Raw genomic sequence first — 16,824 nt, 5'->3', positions numbered from 1 at the left:
CCACTTAAGAAACCTTAGTAACACAGTGATACAAAAAAAAAAAAAACTGAGAATAATCACACAAGAAGAGATGACAGCCTCATTTTGTCTGCATTAGCCCATCCCTCAAGCTGATCTTATTTAGTGCCAGAGGGAAATTTCTAGGTAGAGAGAGTTTCCCTGGCCAGGAGAGGAAGAATGGGGTGGGTGACCAGTTTGACCAGCCTTCCAGGGTACTGCATGAAGGTTTCACCTGCTTTAGTTTCACCCCACCGAGACCAGAAAAGCTGAGACAGCTACGAACAAGGAAGGTGTGCACACAAGAGGCTCCAGCCACCACTGCCTGCATTAGTCCCTTGCCACTCTACCTAAACACACTGCTGAGGACACCAACAGCCCCTACAGCCACTGTGGACCATCCACAGTGCTCGTAAGGAACCACATAATTATCAATGCTGTGGATGCTAGTGGCCTGAGGCAAAGAGATATCACACCCTGCTGGACTCAGTGCCACCGACATACCCCTGAAGTGGGTGCCTTGCACCACTAGACCCAGGGTCACAGCACAATCCAGAGTGCCCCCACCTACAGATGAAAGTCTTCCCTTACCAAAGGCAGTCCATAAAGTCTGAAAGAGGTGATTGCTTCTTCAAATGCACAGAGACCTACACAAGGCTACAGGATCACAAAGAAGCAGGGAAACATGACACCATCAAAAGAACACAGTAAACCTCTAGCAAATGGCCTCAGAGAAATGGAGATCTAGGATTTGTCTGAAAAATAATTCAAAATAATTGTTCTAAAGATGCTCAGAGAGCTACAAGAGAACACAAGAACACAGATAAACAATTGAACGATTTTGGGAAAACAATACAAGAACAAAATAAGAGGTTCAACTCATAGATAGAAAACATCAAAATAAAAACCAAACAGAAGCTTTGGAGCTGAAGAATACAATGACTAAACTAAAGAATTCAATAGAGAGCTTCAATAGTAGAATTGACCAAGCAGAAGAAAGAACCAGTAAGCTACAAGACAGATCAATTGAAATTACCCAACCAGAGGAGCAAATGGAAAAAGAATGAAAAGGAATAAAAAAAGCCTATGGGAGTTATGAGACACCATCAATAGAAATAACTTACACATTATTGGAGTTCCAGAAGGAGAAGAAAGGGAGAAAGAGGTAGAAAGCTTATTTAAAGAAATAATGTCTGAGAACATCTCAAACCTGGGGGAAGATCTGGACATCCAAGTTCATGAAGCTAATAGATCACACCAAAATTTCAATCCAAAATGATCTTTTCCAAGACACATTATAATAAAACTATAAAACCAAAGACAAAGAGAGAATTTTACAGCAGCAAGAGAAAAAAAATTTCTTCCGTAAAAGGGAAACCCCCCTTTAGGCTATCAGTAGATTTCTCAACAGACACCTTGCTTGTAGGCTAGGAAAGAATGGTATGATATATTCAAAGTTCTGAAAGAAACTGCTAACCAAGAATACTTAAATGAGCAAAGTTGTCTTTCAGATATTAAACAGAGACAAAGCTTTCCCTAATAAACAAAAGCTAAGGGATTTAATTAGCACTAAACCTGCATTACAAGAAGGGCTAAAAGGAGTTCATTGGTCTGAAATGAAAGGAGCTAATCAGTAACATGAAAACAAGTGAAAATATACAACACACTGGTGAAGGCAAGGACATAGATTCATAATACTCTAAAAATGAAATATGTGGGTGTGTTAACTACTTAATTCTATTATAAAGGTTAAGAACAAAAGTATTAAAAACAGCAATATCTACAATGATTTCTTAAGGGATGCACACTGCAAGATGTAAATTGTGACATCAAAAACATAAAAGGAGGGGAGGAAAACAGTAGAGTTCTGTAAGCAATCAAAGTTAAATTGTTATCAGCATAAAACAGACTGTTATACATATAAGATGTTTTATGTAAGTTGTATAGTAACCATAAACAAAAATCTTCAGTAGATTCACAAACGATAAAGAGAAGGGAATCAAAGCACACCACTATGAAAAATCACAAATTCACAAAGGAAATCAGCAAGAGAGGAAGAAAGGAACAAGGGAACTACAAAACCCCAAGAAAATAATTAACAAGATAGAATTAGTAAGTCCTTACCTATCCATAATTACTCTAATTGCAAATGAATTGAATTCTCCAATCAAAAGACACAGAGTTGCTGGATGGATAAAGAAAGAAGACCCAACTACATGCTGCCTACAAGAGAACCACTTCAGCTATAAGGACAAACATAGGCGAACGTGAAAGAATGGAAAAAGATATTCCATGCAAGTGGAACACAAGAAAGCAGGGATACCTGTATTTAAATAAGACAAAATAGATTTTAAGTAAAAATGGTAACAAAAGAAAAAGAGGGTCATTATACAATGATAATTCATCAAGAAGATGTAACAATCATAAATATATATGCACCCAACATCAAAGCACCTAAATATCTTAAGCAAATACTAACAAAATAGAAAAAAGAAATAGACAACAATACAATATTAGGGGACTTCAATATTCCACTTTCAACAGTGGCTAGATATCCAGACAGAAAATTAACAAGGAATTTTTGACTTGAACCACACTTTCAACCAAATGGACCTAACAGACATATATAGAATATCCCATTCAACAGCAGCAGAAGACACCTTCTTCTCAAGTATGCACAGAACATTCTCCACAACAGATCATATGATGTCAAAAAGCAAGTCGTGGCAAATTTAAGAAGACTGAAATCATGCAAAGTATCTTTTACAACAACAATGGTATAACACTAAAACTAATAACAGAAGGAAAGCAGGAAAACCTACCAATATGTGGAAATTAGACAACCCACTCCTAAACAACCAGTGAATCCAAGAAGAAATCAAACAGGAAATCCAAAAATGAAACAAATGAAAATGGAAGCACAACATATCAAAACCTGTGGGATGCTGATCAACAAGGAAACATTGGCCTTAAACAACACATTAGACCAGATGTACTTAATAGAAATATATAGAACATTCCAACCAAAAATAGCAGAATACACATTCTTCTCAGGTGCACATGAAACATTCTCCAGAGCACATCACATGTTAGGTCACAAAACAAGTCTCAATATTTTTAAAAAGACTGAAATCATATCAAGCATCTTTTCCGACAATAACAGTATGAAACTAGAAATCAATTACAGAAGAAAACTGGAAAAAAACACAAATTCATGGAGGCTAAACAATATTCTATTGAACAACCAATGGATCAAAAAAACATCAAAGAGGAAATAAAAAAATATCTTGCAGGCCAGCCCTGGCGGTGTAGTGGTTAAGTTTGCTACACTCTGCTTCAGCACCCTGGGTTTGGTTCCAGGCACAGACCTACACCACTTGTCAGCAGCCATGCTGGGGCAGTGACCTGCAAACAAAATAGAGGAAGATTGGCACAGATGTTAGCTCAGGGCAAATCTTCCTCGGCAAAAAAAATAAAAATAAAAACCTTGAGACAAATGAAAATGGAAACACAATGTCCCAAAATCTATGGGACACAGAAAACACAGTTCTAAGAGGGAAGTTTATAGCAATATAGGCCTATGTCAGTAAACAAGAAAAATCTCAAACAATCTAATGTTACACCTAAGGGAACTAAAAAAAGAAGAACAAAGCTCAAAGTTAGTAGAAGGAAGGAAATAATAAAGATCGGAGTGGAAATAAATGAAATAGAGACTTAAAAAACAATAGAAAAGATCAATGAAACTAACAGCTGGTTCTCTGAAAAGATAAACAAAATTGATAATTCTTTAGCCATAGTCAACAAGAAAAAAAGTGAGAGGGCTCAAATAAAAAATCAGAAATGAAAGAGGAGAGTTACAAATGATATCACAGAAATACAAAGGATCATAAGAGATTACTATGAACAATTATATGCCAACACATTGGACAAATGAGAAGAAATGGATAAATTCCTAGAACCATACAATCTTCCAAGACTGAATCAAGAAGAAATAGAACACCTGAACAGACTGATTACTAGTAATGGAATTGAGTCAGTACTCAAAAAGCTCCCAATAAACAAAAGTTCAGACAAGATGGCTTCACTGGTGAATTCTGCCAAACATTTAAAGAGAGTTAATATCTATCCTTCTCAAACTATTCCAAAAAATTGAAGAGGAAGGAATGCTTCCAAACTCATTCTAGGAGGCCAGCATTACCCTGATACCAAAACCAGGTAGAACACTACAAAAAGAGAAAATTACAGGCCAATATTCCTGAGGAACATAGATGCAACCTCAACAAAATATTAGCAAACTGAATTCAAGAATACATTAGAAGGATTATACACTATAATCACGTGGTATTTATCCCAGTGATGCAAGGATGGTCCAATATATGCAAATCAATCAACGTGATAAACCACATTAACCAAATGAAGGATAAAAATCATATGATCATCTCAATAGATGCAGAAAGAGCATTCGATAAAATTCAACATCCATTTATGATAAAAATTCTCAACAAAGTGGCTATAGAGGGACTACACCTCAATATAATAAAGTCCATACAATACAAAATCACAGATAAAATTGGGGCTGGCCTGGTGGTGTACTGGTTAAGTTTGCGAGCTCCACTTCGGTGGCCCAGGGTTCACAGCTTCAGATCCCGAGCACAGACTTACACACTGCTCATCAAGCCATGCTGTGGCGGCATCCTATATAAAGTAGAGGAAGATGGGCACAGACGTTATCTCAGGGCCAATCTTCTTCAGCAAAAAAGAGGAGGATTGGCAACAGATGCTAGCTCAGGGCTGATCTTCCTCACAAAAAAAAAAAAAAACAAAATCACAGCTAAAATCATACTCAACAATGAAAAGCTGAAAGCATTTCCTCTAAGATCAGGAAGAAGACAAGGATGCCCACTTTTGCCACCTTTTATCCAACATAGTATTGGAATTCCTAGTCACAGCAATCAGACAAGAAAAAGAAATAAAAGGCATGAAAATTGGAAAGGAAGAAGTAAAACTGTCACTATTTGTAGATGACATATACTATAAATAGAAAACCCTAAAGACTCCATCAAAAGAGTATTAGAACTGATAAATGAATTCAGTAAAGTTGCAAGATAAAAAACCAAATACAGAAATCTAAAAGAAAAATCTTGCATTTCTAAACACTAATAATGAACTATCAGAAAGAGAAATTAAGAAAACAATCCCACATATAATTGCATCAAAAAGAATAAAATACCTAGGAATAAATTTAACCAAGGAGGTAAAATATCTGTACTCTGAAAACTATAAGACATTCATGCAAGAAGTTGAAGATAACACAAATAAATGGAAAGATACACTATGCTCATGGATTGGAAGAAATAATACTGTTAAAATGTCCATACTACCCAAAGCAAACTACAGGTTGAATACAATCTCTATCAAAAGTCCAATGGCATCTTTCAAAGAACTAGAATAAAAATCCTAAATTTGTATGGAAGCACAAAAGACACAGAGTAGCAAATGCAATTTTGAGAAAGAACAAAGCTGGAGGCATCGTGCTCCCTGATTTCAAACTGTACTACAAAGCTATAGTAATCAAAACTGTGTGGTACTGGCATGAAAACAGACACATAAATCAATGGAACAGAAAATAGAGCACAGAAATAAACCCATGCTTATATGGTCAATTAATTATGACAAAGGAGGCAAGAATATACAATGGGGAAAAGACAGTTTCTTCAATAAATGGTGTTTGGAAAACTGCACAGCTACACTGCAAAAGAATGAATCTTTGTCTTTGCCTTTGTCTCCTCAGGTAAAGGCAACAAAAGCAAAAATAAACAAATAGGACTACATCCAACAAAAAGCTTTTGCACAGTGAGGAACACCACCAACAAAACAAAATGGCAACTTACTGAATGGGAGAAGATATTTGCACATCATATATCCAATATTGGATTAATATCCAAAATATATGATGAATTTATAAAACTCAATAGCGAAAAAATAAACTTGATTAAAAAATGGGCCGAGGACCTGAATAGATATTTTCCCAAAGAAGACACATAGATGGCCAACAGATACATGAAAAGTAGCTTACCACCACTAATCATCAGGGAAATGCAAATCAAAACTGCAAGGAGATATCATTTCTGTTAGAATGGCTCTCATCAAAAAGTCGAGAGATTATCAATGTTTGGGAGGATGTGGGGAAAGTGGAACACTTGTGTACTGTTGGTGGGAATGTAAATTGGTGCGGCCATTATGAATAACAGTCTGAAGCTTCCTCAAAAAGTTAAAAATAGATGGGGCCGGCCTGGTGGAATAGTGGTTAAGTTTGCGTGCTCCACTTTGGCAGCCCAGGGTTCGCAGGTTCGGATCCCGGACACAGATCTATGCACCGATTATCAGGCCATGCAGTGGCAGGCATCCCACATATAAGGTTGAGGAAGATGGGCACAGATGTTAGCCCAGGGCCAACCTTCCTCATCAAAAAAAATAGAACTACCGTATGATCCAGCAATCCCACTTCCAGTCCACTTCATATCCAAAGGAAATGGAAGCAAGACCTCAAAGACATATCTGCACACCCATGTTTGTTGCAGCATTATTGAAAATAGGTGAGATGTGGAAACAACTTAAGTGTCCATCAGTGGATGAATGGGTAAAAAAAAATATTCTATAAATATACAACGGAATATTGTTCATTCATGAGAAAGAAGGAAATCCTGCAATTTGCAACAACATGGATAAAACTTGTGGGTATTATAGTAAGTGAAATAAGTCAGATACTGGAAGACAAATACTCTATGTTATCACTTATATGTGGAATCTAAAAAAGGCAAACTCATAGAGACAGAGGGTAGAGTGGTGTTTACCATGGGCTGGAAGGTGAGGGAAAAGGTGAGATATTTGTCAAAGGATACAAATTTCCACTTATAAAATGAAGTTCTGGGGATCTAATGTACAGCATGATGTTTATACTTAGTAATATCATATTATATACTTGAAAGTTGCTAAGAGAGTAGACCTTAAGTGTTCTCACTACAAAAAAGAAATGGTAATTATGTGACAAAAAGGAAGTGTTACCTAACACTGTGGTGGTAATCATTTTGCAGTATATAAGAGTATCAAATCAACATGTTGTACACCTTAAACTTACATAATGTCAATTGTATCTCCATAAAGCTGGCGAGGGGGAAATGACTTAAACATAAGACCTGAAACTGTAAAACTACTAGAAGAAAACATAGGGCAAAAGTTTTTGGACATTGCTCTGGGTAATAATTTTTTGGATATGACACAAAAGCACAGGCAACAAAAGCAAAAATAGATAAGTGGGACTGAATCAAATTAAAAAACTTCTCAGAAAAAAAAATCAACACAGTGAAAAGGAAAGCAATAGAATGGAGGAAATATTTGAAAGCCATATATCTGATAAGGGGCTAATCTCCAAAATACATAAGTAACCCATAAAACTCAATAGCAAAAACAAATAATGAGATTTAAAAAATAGCCATTTCTCAAAAGAAGACATACGTGTTCAAAATCACTAATCATCAGCGAAATGCAAATGAAAACCACAACTCACACCTTTTATGATAGCTATTATCAAAGAGACAAAGAGAAGAAGTATTAGCAAGGATGTGGAGAAAATTGGTACAGCCATTATAGAAAATAGTATATAGGCTCCTCAAAAATTAAAAATGAACTACTTTATGATCCAGCGATTCCATATCTGGGTATATATATGTAATGGATATGTTAAGTAGCTTCATTGTGGCAATTATTTCACAATGTATATGTATATGAAAACATCAAGTCACATACCTTAAATATATACATTTTTATTTGTCAATTATACCTTAATAAAGTTTGAAAAAAATAAACATATAGATGTTAAACAGAATAAAGAATTTAAATATATTTAATTTAAATTCTATATATATAAATAGAATTTAAATTTTATATGCATAATTGCCCTTTCTCTTGGTAATGTTAATAAAAATACTGAGGACCAACTATTTAGACGTTACAAAATGATTTTACCTTTTCCAAATAGGGATGCACAACGTGCATCAGGATCTTGGCAGTCTCCACTATGACATACATGTTGTCCTCCTTTACATAAATTTCCATTGAGCATAGTTATATCAGGTGGACACTCTGGTGAGACTCCATCACAAACCTCAGCAAGATCACATTCAGCATTCACTCTGCGCCTACATTCAACACCTGCTTCTGCAAGCTAATAGAAATTAAAATATTAAAAATAAAGCATTATATATAAGATTGTTGTGTTTATCAATATTTATTTCAAGATTGTGTTAATTCCACGTATAGTTTAATGATCTATTTATTCATTAATGTCTATCAGTATCTTCTTTGCATAAAGCATCATGCTAATCATATTTTTTAAAAATTGAATGTTATCAACTAAAACAGGAGATAAGACATATGTACAAGGAAAAGTATAACACAAATATGATGTGATGAGAGCCAAAGTTTTGTTTGTGTTTCGGTGCAAAGGAGGAAAAATCACTTTTAGCTTGGATAATTATTTCTTTTGGGTGAACAAAGTGTAATTTAGACAATTTCTGAATAAAATATGTTTATTCGAACTGTAGCTTGTAAGTGTGGAATATTTGTAATTCCATGACAAATGTGAAACATAAATAACTGAGAACAAACAGAGGAAAACTGAAGGGTAATTAAAGAGGCAGTTCAACTACAGAAGTCTGCAGAGGAAGCAACGCAATTGTAACTTTTATCCTGAATTATCCTATAGTTAATTAACACTTCCACATATAGAATTCTGAAAATTTATATAAAGAATATTTATGGGCATCTATCTCATACTTCTGAATTGATGACTTCCAGCTGACACTAAAAAGGCCACAGAGGTGAGAATGTAACCATGTTATAAGATTCTAGAAAAAAATAACATAAAACTGTGTCAGTCAAGGACAGTCAAGAACACAGAACCCAGGGCAGGTAGTTCAACAGAGGGATTTTCATATGATGAATCTGTTACAAATAGATTGGAAGAGTTGAAAAGGAAAACAAGGGACAGGAGTCAACATCTTCACCATATAAACTAAAATATGATCTTTAAGTCAAATGATCTTTGAATAATAAATTCATAGTTTAAATTTTGTGCTAACATGTAGCATTTGGAAAGTGTTACTTCCCATAAGTTTCATTATTTACACATGCATGGGAAACCGTGGTATCTTTCAATTACATACCTACAGATACCTATCACAGCCAGTAACAACATTTTTATTTATAAAAATATAAATATTGGATACAGTGAATGAAAATAGTCCCTCTTAATGGAGACCTTCTGTACTGAAGAATTCTATAACAGCTCTCAATAAAGACTTAAAAACAACAGTATCAAGTTAGGGAGAATAATGGCATTAGAAGGAGGCCTCAACACGCACTCAAGTTCACAAAATCAGAAAGCTGATGCTGAATTTAGTATCTTCTTTATTTGAAAAGTCATTTATTTTGTCTTATGGCTATATATCTACGTGTTTTAAAGTATCCCAGACATGAATCATTATATACTTGGAAGATGTTAATAAACTTGAAACTTACTCGACAGTCCCTGCAGCATGATCCTCTGTCACACTGTGATCCTGCTTTCAGCAAACAAGTTTGCGGATTACAACAGCTATGAGGTCCACATTGCTATGAATGAGTGGAATGTACAAGTAAAAATACATCATGACAATAATATAAAGTTTGGTAGGAGCTACATTTACTGGGCTTATTTTTTGAGTTTTGGGGAAGAATATGAATGCTATCAACATTTATAGATTTTTGCATCTCTAAAAAATTAAAATAGTAAGGTAGGACTTTTACTTTGGGTCAAAACAGAGTAACTGGTGTCCCACTAATTTTTATCCAACTGGAAAATGGGGCAAAATATATGAAACAACTTTTTTCAGAAATTGTATAATAGTAGTAGAGAGTAGAATGGTGGCTACCAGTGCCTGGAGGGTGGGAGGAAAGGGGAGATATTGATCCAAGACTACAAACTTTCATTTATCAGATGAATTAGTTCTCAGGATCTAATGTACAGCATGATGACTATCATTAACAATACTATATTGTATACTTGAAATTTGCTAAGATAATAGGTGATGTATTCTCACCACAAAAAAAAAAAGATAATGGTGTGAGGTGATAGATACGTTAATTACTTTGTTGTAATCATTTCACTATGTATACATATATCAATACATCATATTGTACACCTTAAATATATATAATTTTTCTTTATCAATAATACCTCAATAAAGCTGGGGGGAAAAGGGTGTGCAGAATTTAGGCCTACTGCAAAGTTAAAGAGAACAGTCCCCAAGACTGCCCTCACTTCTTACATCAATCACAAGTGCGGTGGAGTCCCAAAACCACCCTCAGGTTTGATAACTTATTGAAAGGATTCATAGAATTCACTGAAAGCTGTTAAACTCACAGTTGTCATCTATTATATGGAAAGGATACAAATTAAAATCAACCAAGAGAAGAAATGCCTAGAACAGAATTCAAAAGAAGCACTAAACATGGAGCTCCTATTGTCTTCACCCCATGGAATCATAGACACATTACTCTCCCACCATTGACATGTGACACTTTCTAACTCATTCTATGAGGCCAGTATTACCCTAATACTAAGCCCAGACAAAGACATTATAAGAAAGGAAAATTACAGACCTATGTGTCTCATAAACGTAGAAGCAAAAAGCCTCAACAAAAAATTAGGAAAGTGAATCCAACAATGTATAAAAAGAACTATACACCACAACCAAGTGGCATTTATCACAAGTATACAAGGCTGGTTCATCATTCCAACATCAATTAATGTAATCCATCTTATTGACAGGCTGAAGAAGAAAAATCATATGATCATAACAATTGATGTAGGAAAAGCATTTGACAAAATCTAACACTCACTTATTATACAAAATGTTAGCAACTAGGAATAGAATGATACTTCCTCAATTTGATAATGAACATCTAGAAAAAACCTACAGCTAACATCATACTTATGGTGAGAAACTATTTGCTTTCCTCCTAAAATCAGGACCAAAGCAAGGATGCCCCCTCTCACCACTCCTTTCAACATCTTACTGGAAGTCCCAGCTAATGCAATAAGACAAGAAAATGAAATTTAAAATATACAGGTTGGGAAGGAAGAAACAAAACTGTTTTTGCCCATAGATTATATGATTGCTATGTAAACAAAATAATTGACCAAATAACTGACCAAACAACAAAAACCTCCTGTAACTAATAAGTGATTATAGCAAGGCTGCTGGATACAAAGTTAACATATAAAAGTCAATCGCTTTCCTTTATACCAAGAATGAAAAATGGCAATTAGAAATTTAAAAACCCCATACTGTTTAAATCAGCATGAAAACAATGAAGTACTTGGGAACAGTTATAACAAAATTTTTTAGGACCTATATGAGAGAAACTACAAAACTCAATAAAAGAAATCAAATAAGATATCAATAAATGTAGAGATATTCCACATTCATGGATAGGAAGACGCAATATTGTTAAGAAGTCATCTTCCAACTTGATCTAGAGATTCAATGCAATTACAATTAAAATTCTAGCAAGTTATTTTGTGGATATTGACAAACTGATTCTAAAGTTTATATGGAGAGACAAAAGATCCAAAATAGTCAACACAATACTGAAGAAGAAGAAAGAAAAGAAGGAGGAGAAGGAGGAGGAGGGGGAGGAGGGGGAGGAGAAGGGGGACAAGGAGCAGGAGGAGGGGGAGGAGGAGGAGGAGAAGATGAAGAAAGAAAAAGAAGGGGGAGAGGGAGAGGGGTAGGGGAAGGGGAAGAAGAGGAAGAGGAAAGAAGAGAAGAAGAAGGAGGAGGGGGGAGGACGAGGGGAGAGCAGGAGGGAGGAGGAGGGGGAGGAGGGGGAGCGGGGAGGAGGAGGCAGAGAAGAAGGAGGAGCAGAAGAAGAAGGAAAGAGGAGGGGGAGGGGAGAAGAAGAAGGAGAACAAGGAAAGAGGAGGGGGAGGGGAGAAGAAGAAGAAGAAAGAAAAGAGCAGTAGGAAGAGGAGGGGGGGAGGAGGAGGAGGGTGAAGAGGAAGAGGAGGAGACGGTGGAGGAAAATTGCAGGACTGACAATATCCAACTTCAAAACTTACTAACAACTATAATAATGACAGTGTGGGGTTCACAGAATAGACAAAGTGATCATTGGAATAAAATACAGACCCCAGAAATAGACTACACAGTGATAATGAAATCTTTGACAACGGAGGAAATGCAATTCGATGGAGAATGGAATTGTCTTTTCAACAAATGGTGCTGGAACAACTGCACATACACATGGAAAATTACTCTAGACACTGACCCTACACGTTTCACAAAAAATTAACTTAAAATGGATCATAAATATAACTGCAAAATGGAAAACTATAAAACTTCTAGGAGGATAGATTTAAGAGGGTAGATCTCATGTTAAGTGCTCTTCCACAATAAAAATAATAAATAAACAAATAAATAGGAATAATACCAATCTTAAATTCCTTCAGAAAGCAGGGAGTAAGGGAGAACTTTCCAACTCATTTTATGAGTCCAGAATTACCCTGATGCCAACACTAGAAGAAAATATTACAAGAAAAGAAAAAACCGCAGACCATAATCCCCTTGTGAAAATAAGTCCCATAATCCTGAACAAAATATGGGCAAATTAAATCTAGCAACATATATTGAATAATTTAAGTGGGGCTAATCTCAGAAACGCATGGTTGGGTTAGCATTCAAAAACCAATCAATGGGGGCCAGCCAGATGGTGTAGCAGTTAAGTTTGCCCACACCACTTTGGCAGCCTAGGGTTCATAGATTTGGACCCTGTGCGTTGACCAGTGGACCACTTGTCAAGCCATGCTGTGGTGGTGTCCCATATAAAGTAGAGGAAGATGGGCAGAGATGTTAGCCCAGGGCCAATCTTCCTCAGCAAAAAGAGAAGGATTGGCAACAGATGTTAGCTCAGGGCTAATCTTCCTCACGCACAAAAAATTAATAATAATAATCAATGAAATGCATCATATTAATAGGAAAAATAAGAAGAAAACTCATATGTCCAGCTCAATAGACACAGAAATAAGACATCTGGCAAAATTCAACACTAATTCTTGATTGAAAACTCTCTCTAACTAAACATTATACTCAATGGGGAGAAATTGAAAGAGTTTCCTCTAAGATCAGGAACAAGACAAGGATGCCCACTCTTACCACCCCTATTCAATATAGTACTGAAAGTCCTAGCTCGAGCAATTAGGCAAGAACAAGAAATAAAAGGTATCCAAATTGGAAAGGAAGAAGTAAAACTGCCATTATTTGCTAATGATATGATCCTATATGTAAAAAATCCCGAAGAATCAGTCAAAAAACTGTTGGAATTAATCAACAATTTCAGTAAAGTGGCAGGATACAAAATTAACATACAGAAATCAATTGCATTCCTTTACACTAATGATAAAGCATTTGAAAAAGAAAGAAAGAAAACCATCACATTCACAATAGCATCAAAAACAAGAAAATACTTAGGAATAAATTTAACCAAGGAAGTGAAATATTTGTAAATGAAATGATGTGAAATTCCATTTCACGAAAATGAAAACTACAAAACCCTGCTGAAAGAAACTGAAGAGAACACAAACAAATGGAAAGATATCTCACGTTCATGGATCAGAAGAATTAATATTGTTAAAATGACCATACCACCCAAAGCGATCTATAGACTCAATGCAATCCCAATCAAAATATCAAAGGCATTCTTCACAAAAATAGAAGAAACAATCCTAATATTTGTCCGGAACCACAAAAGGTCCTCAATAGCCAAAGCAATCCCAAGAAAAAAGAACAAAGCCGGAAGCATCACACCATCAACAACTGGTGCTAGGAAAACTGAAGAAACACATGTAGAACAATGAAATTGAATCCTTATCTCACACCGCTCACAAAACTTAATTCAAAATGGGTCAAAGACTTAAACATAAGACCTGATACCATAAAACTCCTAGAAGAAAACATAGGGAAAAAGTTCTTGGCAATAATTTGGGAGACATGATGTCGAAAGCACAAACAACAAAAGAAAAAATCAACAAATGGGACTACATCAAAATCAAAAGCTTCTGCACAGCAAAACAAACAATTAACAAAATGAAAAAACCTGCAGAATGGGAGAAAATTTCTGCAAACCATGTACTGGATAAGGGGTTAATATCTAAAACATATAAAGAACTCAGTCAACTCAATAAAACAAACAATCCAATTAAAAAATGGGCAGAAGAACTAAATAGACATTTCTCCAAAGAGGACATCAAAATGGACAATAGACACATGAAAAGATGCTCAACATCATAATCATCAGGGAAATGCAAATCAAAACTACAATGAGATATCACTTCACATCTGTTAGAATGGTTATAAAGAAGGTGAGACAACAGGTGCTGGCAAGGATGTGCTGAAGATAGAACACTTATATATTGTTGGCAGGAATGTAAAATGGTCAAACCACTATGGAAAACAATATGGAGTTTCCACAAAAAATTCAAAATAGACCTACCATATGATTCAGCAATTCCACTTCTGGGTATATACCCAAAGGAAATGAAAACAGGATTTCAATGAGATATATGCACTCCCATTTTTATTGCAGCATTATTCACAACAGCCAACCATATGGAAACAAGCCAAATGCCCATCAACTAATTAATGAATAAAAAAGACATGCTATATATACACAATGGAATATTATTCAGCCATGATAAAGGAAGATATCCTTCCATTGTGACAACATGGATGGACCTCGAGCACATGCTATGCAAGATAAGTCAGACAGAGAAAGACAAGTACTGTATGATGTCACTTATATGTGGAATCTATAAAAGTTAAACCTGTAAAAAACAGAGAATACAACGGTGGTTACCAGGGGTGGGAGTGGGAGAATAAAAGTGATGGTATTTAAGGGTACAAACTTGTAATGAATAGCAAATAAGCCATAGAGATCTAGTGTACAGTATAATGAATACAGACAATAATATTGTACTATAATTGTGGAATGTGATAAATATTGCTACATTGGCAATCATATAACAATATATAAATGTATCAAAGTAACACACTGTACACCTTAAATTTACACAATGTTAAACATCAAATTAATTCAATAATTAAAAAAAACCTCTCAGCTAACTAGAAATAGAAGGAAACTTAAGATGATAAGGGGCATCTGCTAAAAAAAAAAAAAAAAAAGAAAAGCTTATATCTAATATATTGAATGGTGAAAATCAGAAAGCTTTCCTCCTAAAAACAAGAACCAACCAAAGAAGAACACTCTCAGCACTTCTAATCAACACTAAATCCAAGGTGAACTCACAGAAGTCCATTGTATTTTTTATACTAGCAACAGACAATTGCCAAATAAAATTTTAAAGCAATACTATCAAAACAAGTAAACTATAGAAGAACTAAATAAATTAAAGAAGACCTAAATAAGTGGAGAGAGACACCACGTGCATAGATTGGCAGACTCAGTATTGGTAAGAAAGTAATTCCCCCAAAATTGGTGGATGATTGTAATGGATACAACACAATTCCAATCAAAGTCCCTACATTCACATGCTGATTCTCCCATTTACATGACAAGACAAAGGTCCTAGAATGGTAAAACTACGTTGGAAAGAGAAACAAATTTGGATGATTTACATTGTTTTCAAGACTTACTATAAAAGTACGTTAATTAACATGATGTAATCTATGCAGAAATAGAAGTACAATGATGTACACCTGAAATTTTTACAATGTTATAAACCAATAAAAAAAAAAAAGACAGTGTAGAATTGGCATAAGAACAGACATATAAATAAACAGAAAAGAATCCAGAATAGATACACATGTATGGTAATTTATTTTCATAAGGACACTGAGGTAATACAATGTGAACAGATAGTCATTTTAACAAATACTGCAAGAAAAATTTGATTTTTGTATGGAGCATAATGAACCTCAATCCAAATCTCTCACCAAACACAAAAACAAACTCAAAATGGATCACAGACTAAATGTAAAAGTTATAATAGTGCAAATTCTAGTAGAAAACATAGGAGAAAATATTCATGATCTTGGGTAAGCAAAGATTTTTTAGGACACAAAAAATCACAACCACAGTAGACAAAAATGATAAATTGGACTTCATACAAATGAAAAATGCCTGCTCCTCAAAGATGTTCAGAAACTGAAAAGGAAATCCATAGACTGGAAACAAATATTTGTAATATACATGTCTGACAAGGTCTGGTCTCCAGTCTGTATAAAGAACTCTTACAAATCAATAATAAAAAACAAACAACCTAATTTTAAAAACTGGTGAAAGATTTGAATGGATTATTCAAACAAAAAACAGCCAAAGGGACATGAGAACATGCTCAACATCATTAGAGTCATCAAAGAAATACAAACCAAAATGAATGGCTAAAATTTTAAAGGCTACAATGTCAAATTTTGGTGAAGATGTGAAATTAAAGTTTCACATGTTGCTGATAGAAGTGTAAAATGATGCAACTACTTTGGAAAATAGTTTGGCAGTTTCTTACAAACACCCACACAGCATATGACACAGCAATTCAACTTTTAGGAATTCAGAATAATAGCTCAGTACTGTTAACAACTTAAATGTCCATTAGCAGGCAAATGGAAAAACACATTGCGGTATATGTAAACAATGAAATGCTATTCAAAACAAAAAGGAAGAAAGTATTGTGACATAAAACAATGTGAGTGAGTCTCGAAAACACTGCAT

At 35.0% G+C, this 16,824-nt stretch overlaps 1 protein-coding gene across 1 annotated transcript in view; it reads right to left on the bottom strand.

The window, feature by feature from the left end:
• ADAM32 (ADAM metallopeptidase domain 32) overlaps nucleotides 1–16,824 on the bottom strand; it is a gene marked incomplete at its 5' end in the record, with an annotated part of 239,609 nt that overhangs the window by 79,514 nt on the left and 143,271 nt on the right. Inside the window, 2 exons of the mRNA XM_058524868.1 lie at nucleotides 8,023–8,221; nucleotides 9,577–9,669. Of these exons, the coding sequence (XP_058380851.1) occupies nucleotides 8,023–8,221; nucleotides 9,577–9,669 (292 nt within the window). The remainder of the gene's footprint in view (nucleotides 1–8,022; nucleotides 8,222–9,576; nucleotides 9,670–16,824) is intronic.

Source organism: Diceros bicornis, chromosome 29, assembly GCF_020826845.1.
Source record: "Diceros bicornis minor isolate mBicDic1 chromosome 29, mDicBic1.mat.cur, whole genome shotgun sequence".
In the NCBI taxonomy this organism is placed as follows: Eukaryota; Metazoa; Chordata; class Mammalia; order Perissodactyla; family Rhinocerotidae; genus Diceros; species Diceros bicornis.
The sequence above is the reverse complement of the archived record's forward strand: the minus strand, read 5'-3'. Positions and strand labels throughout refer to the sequence as shown.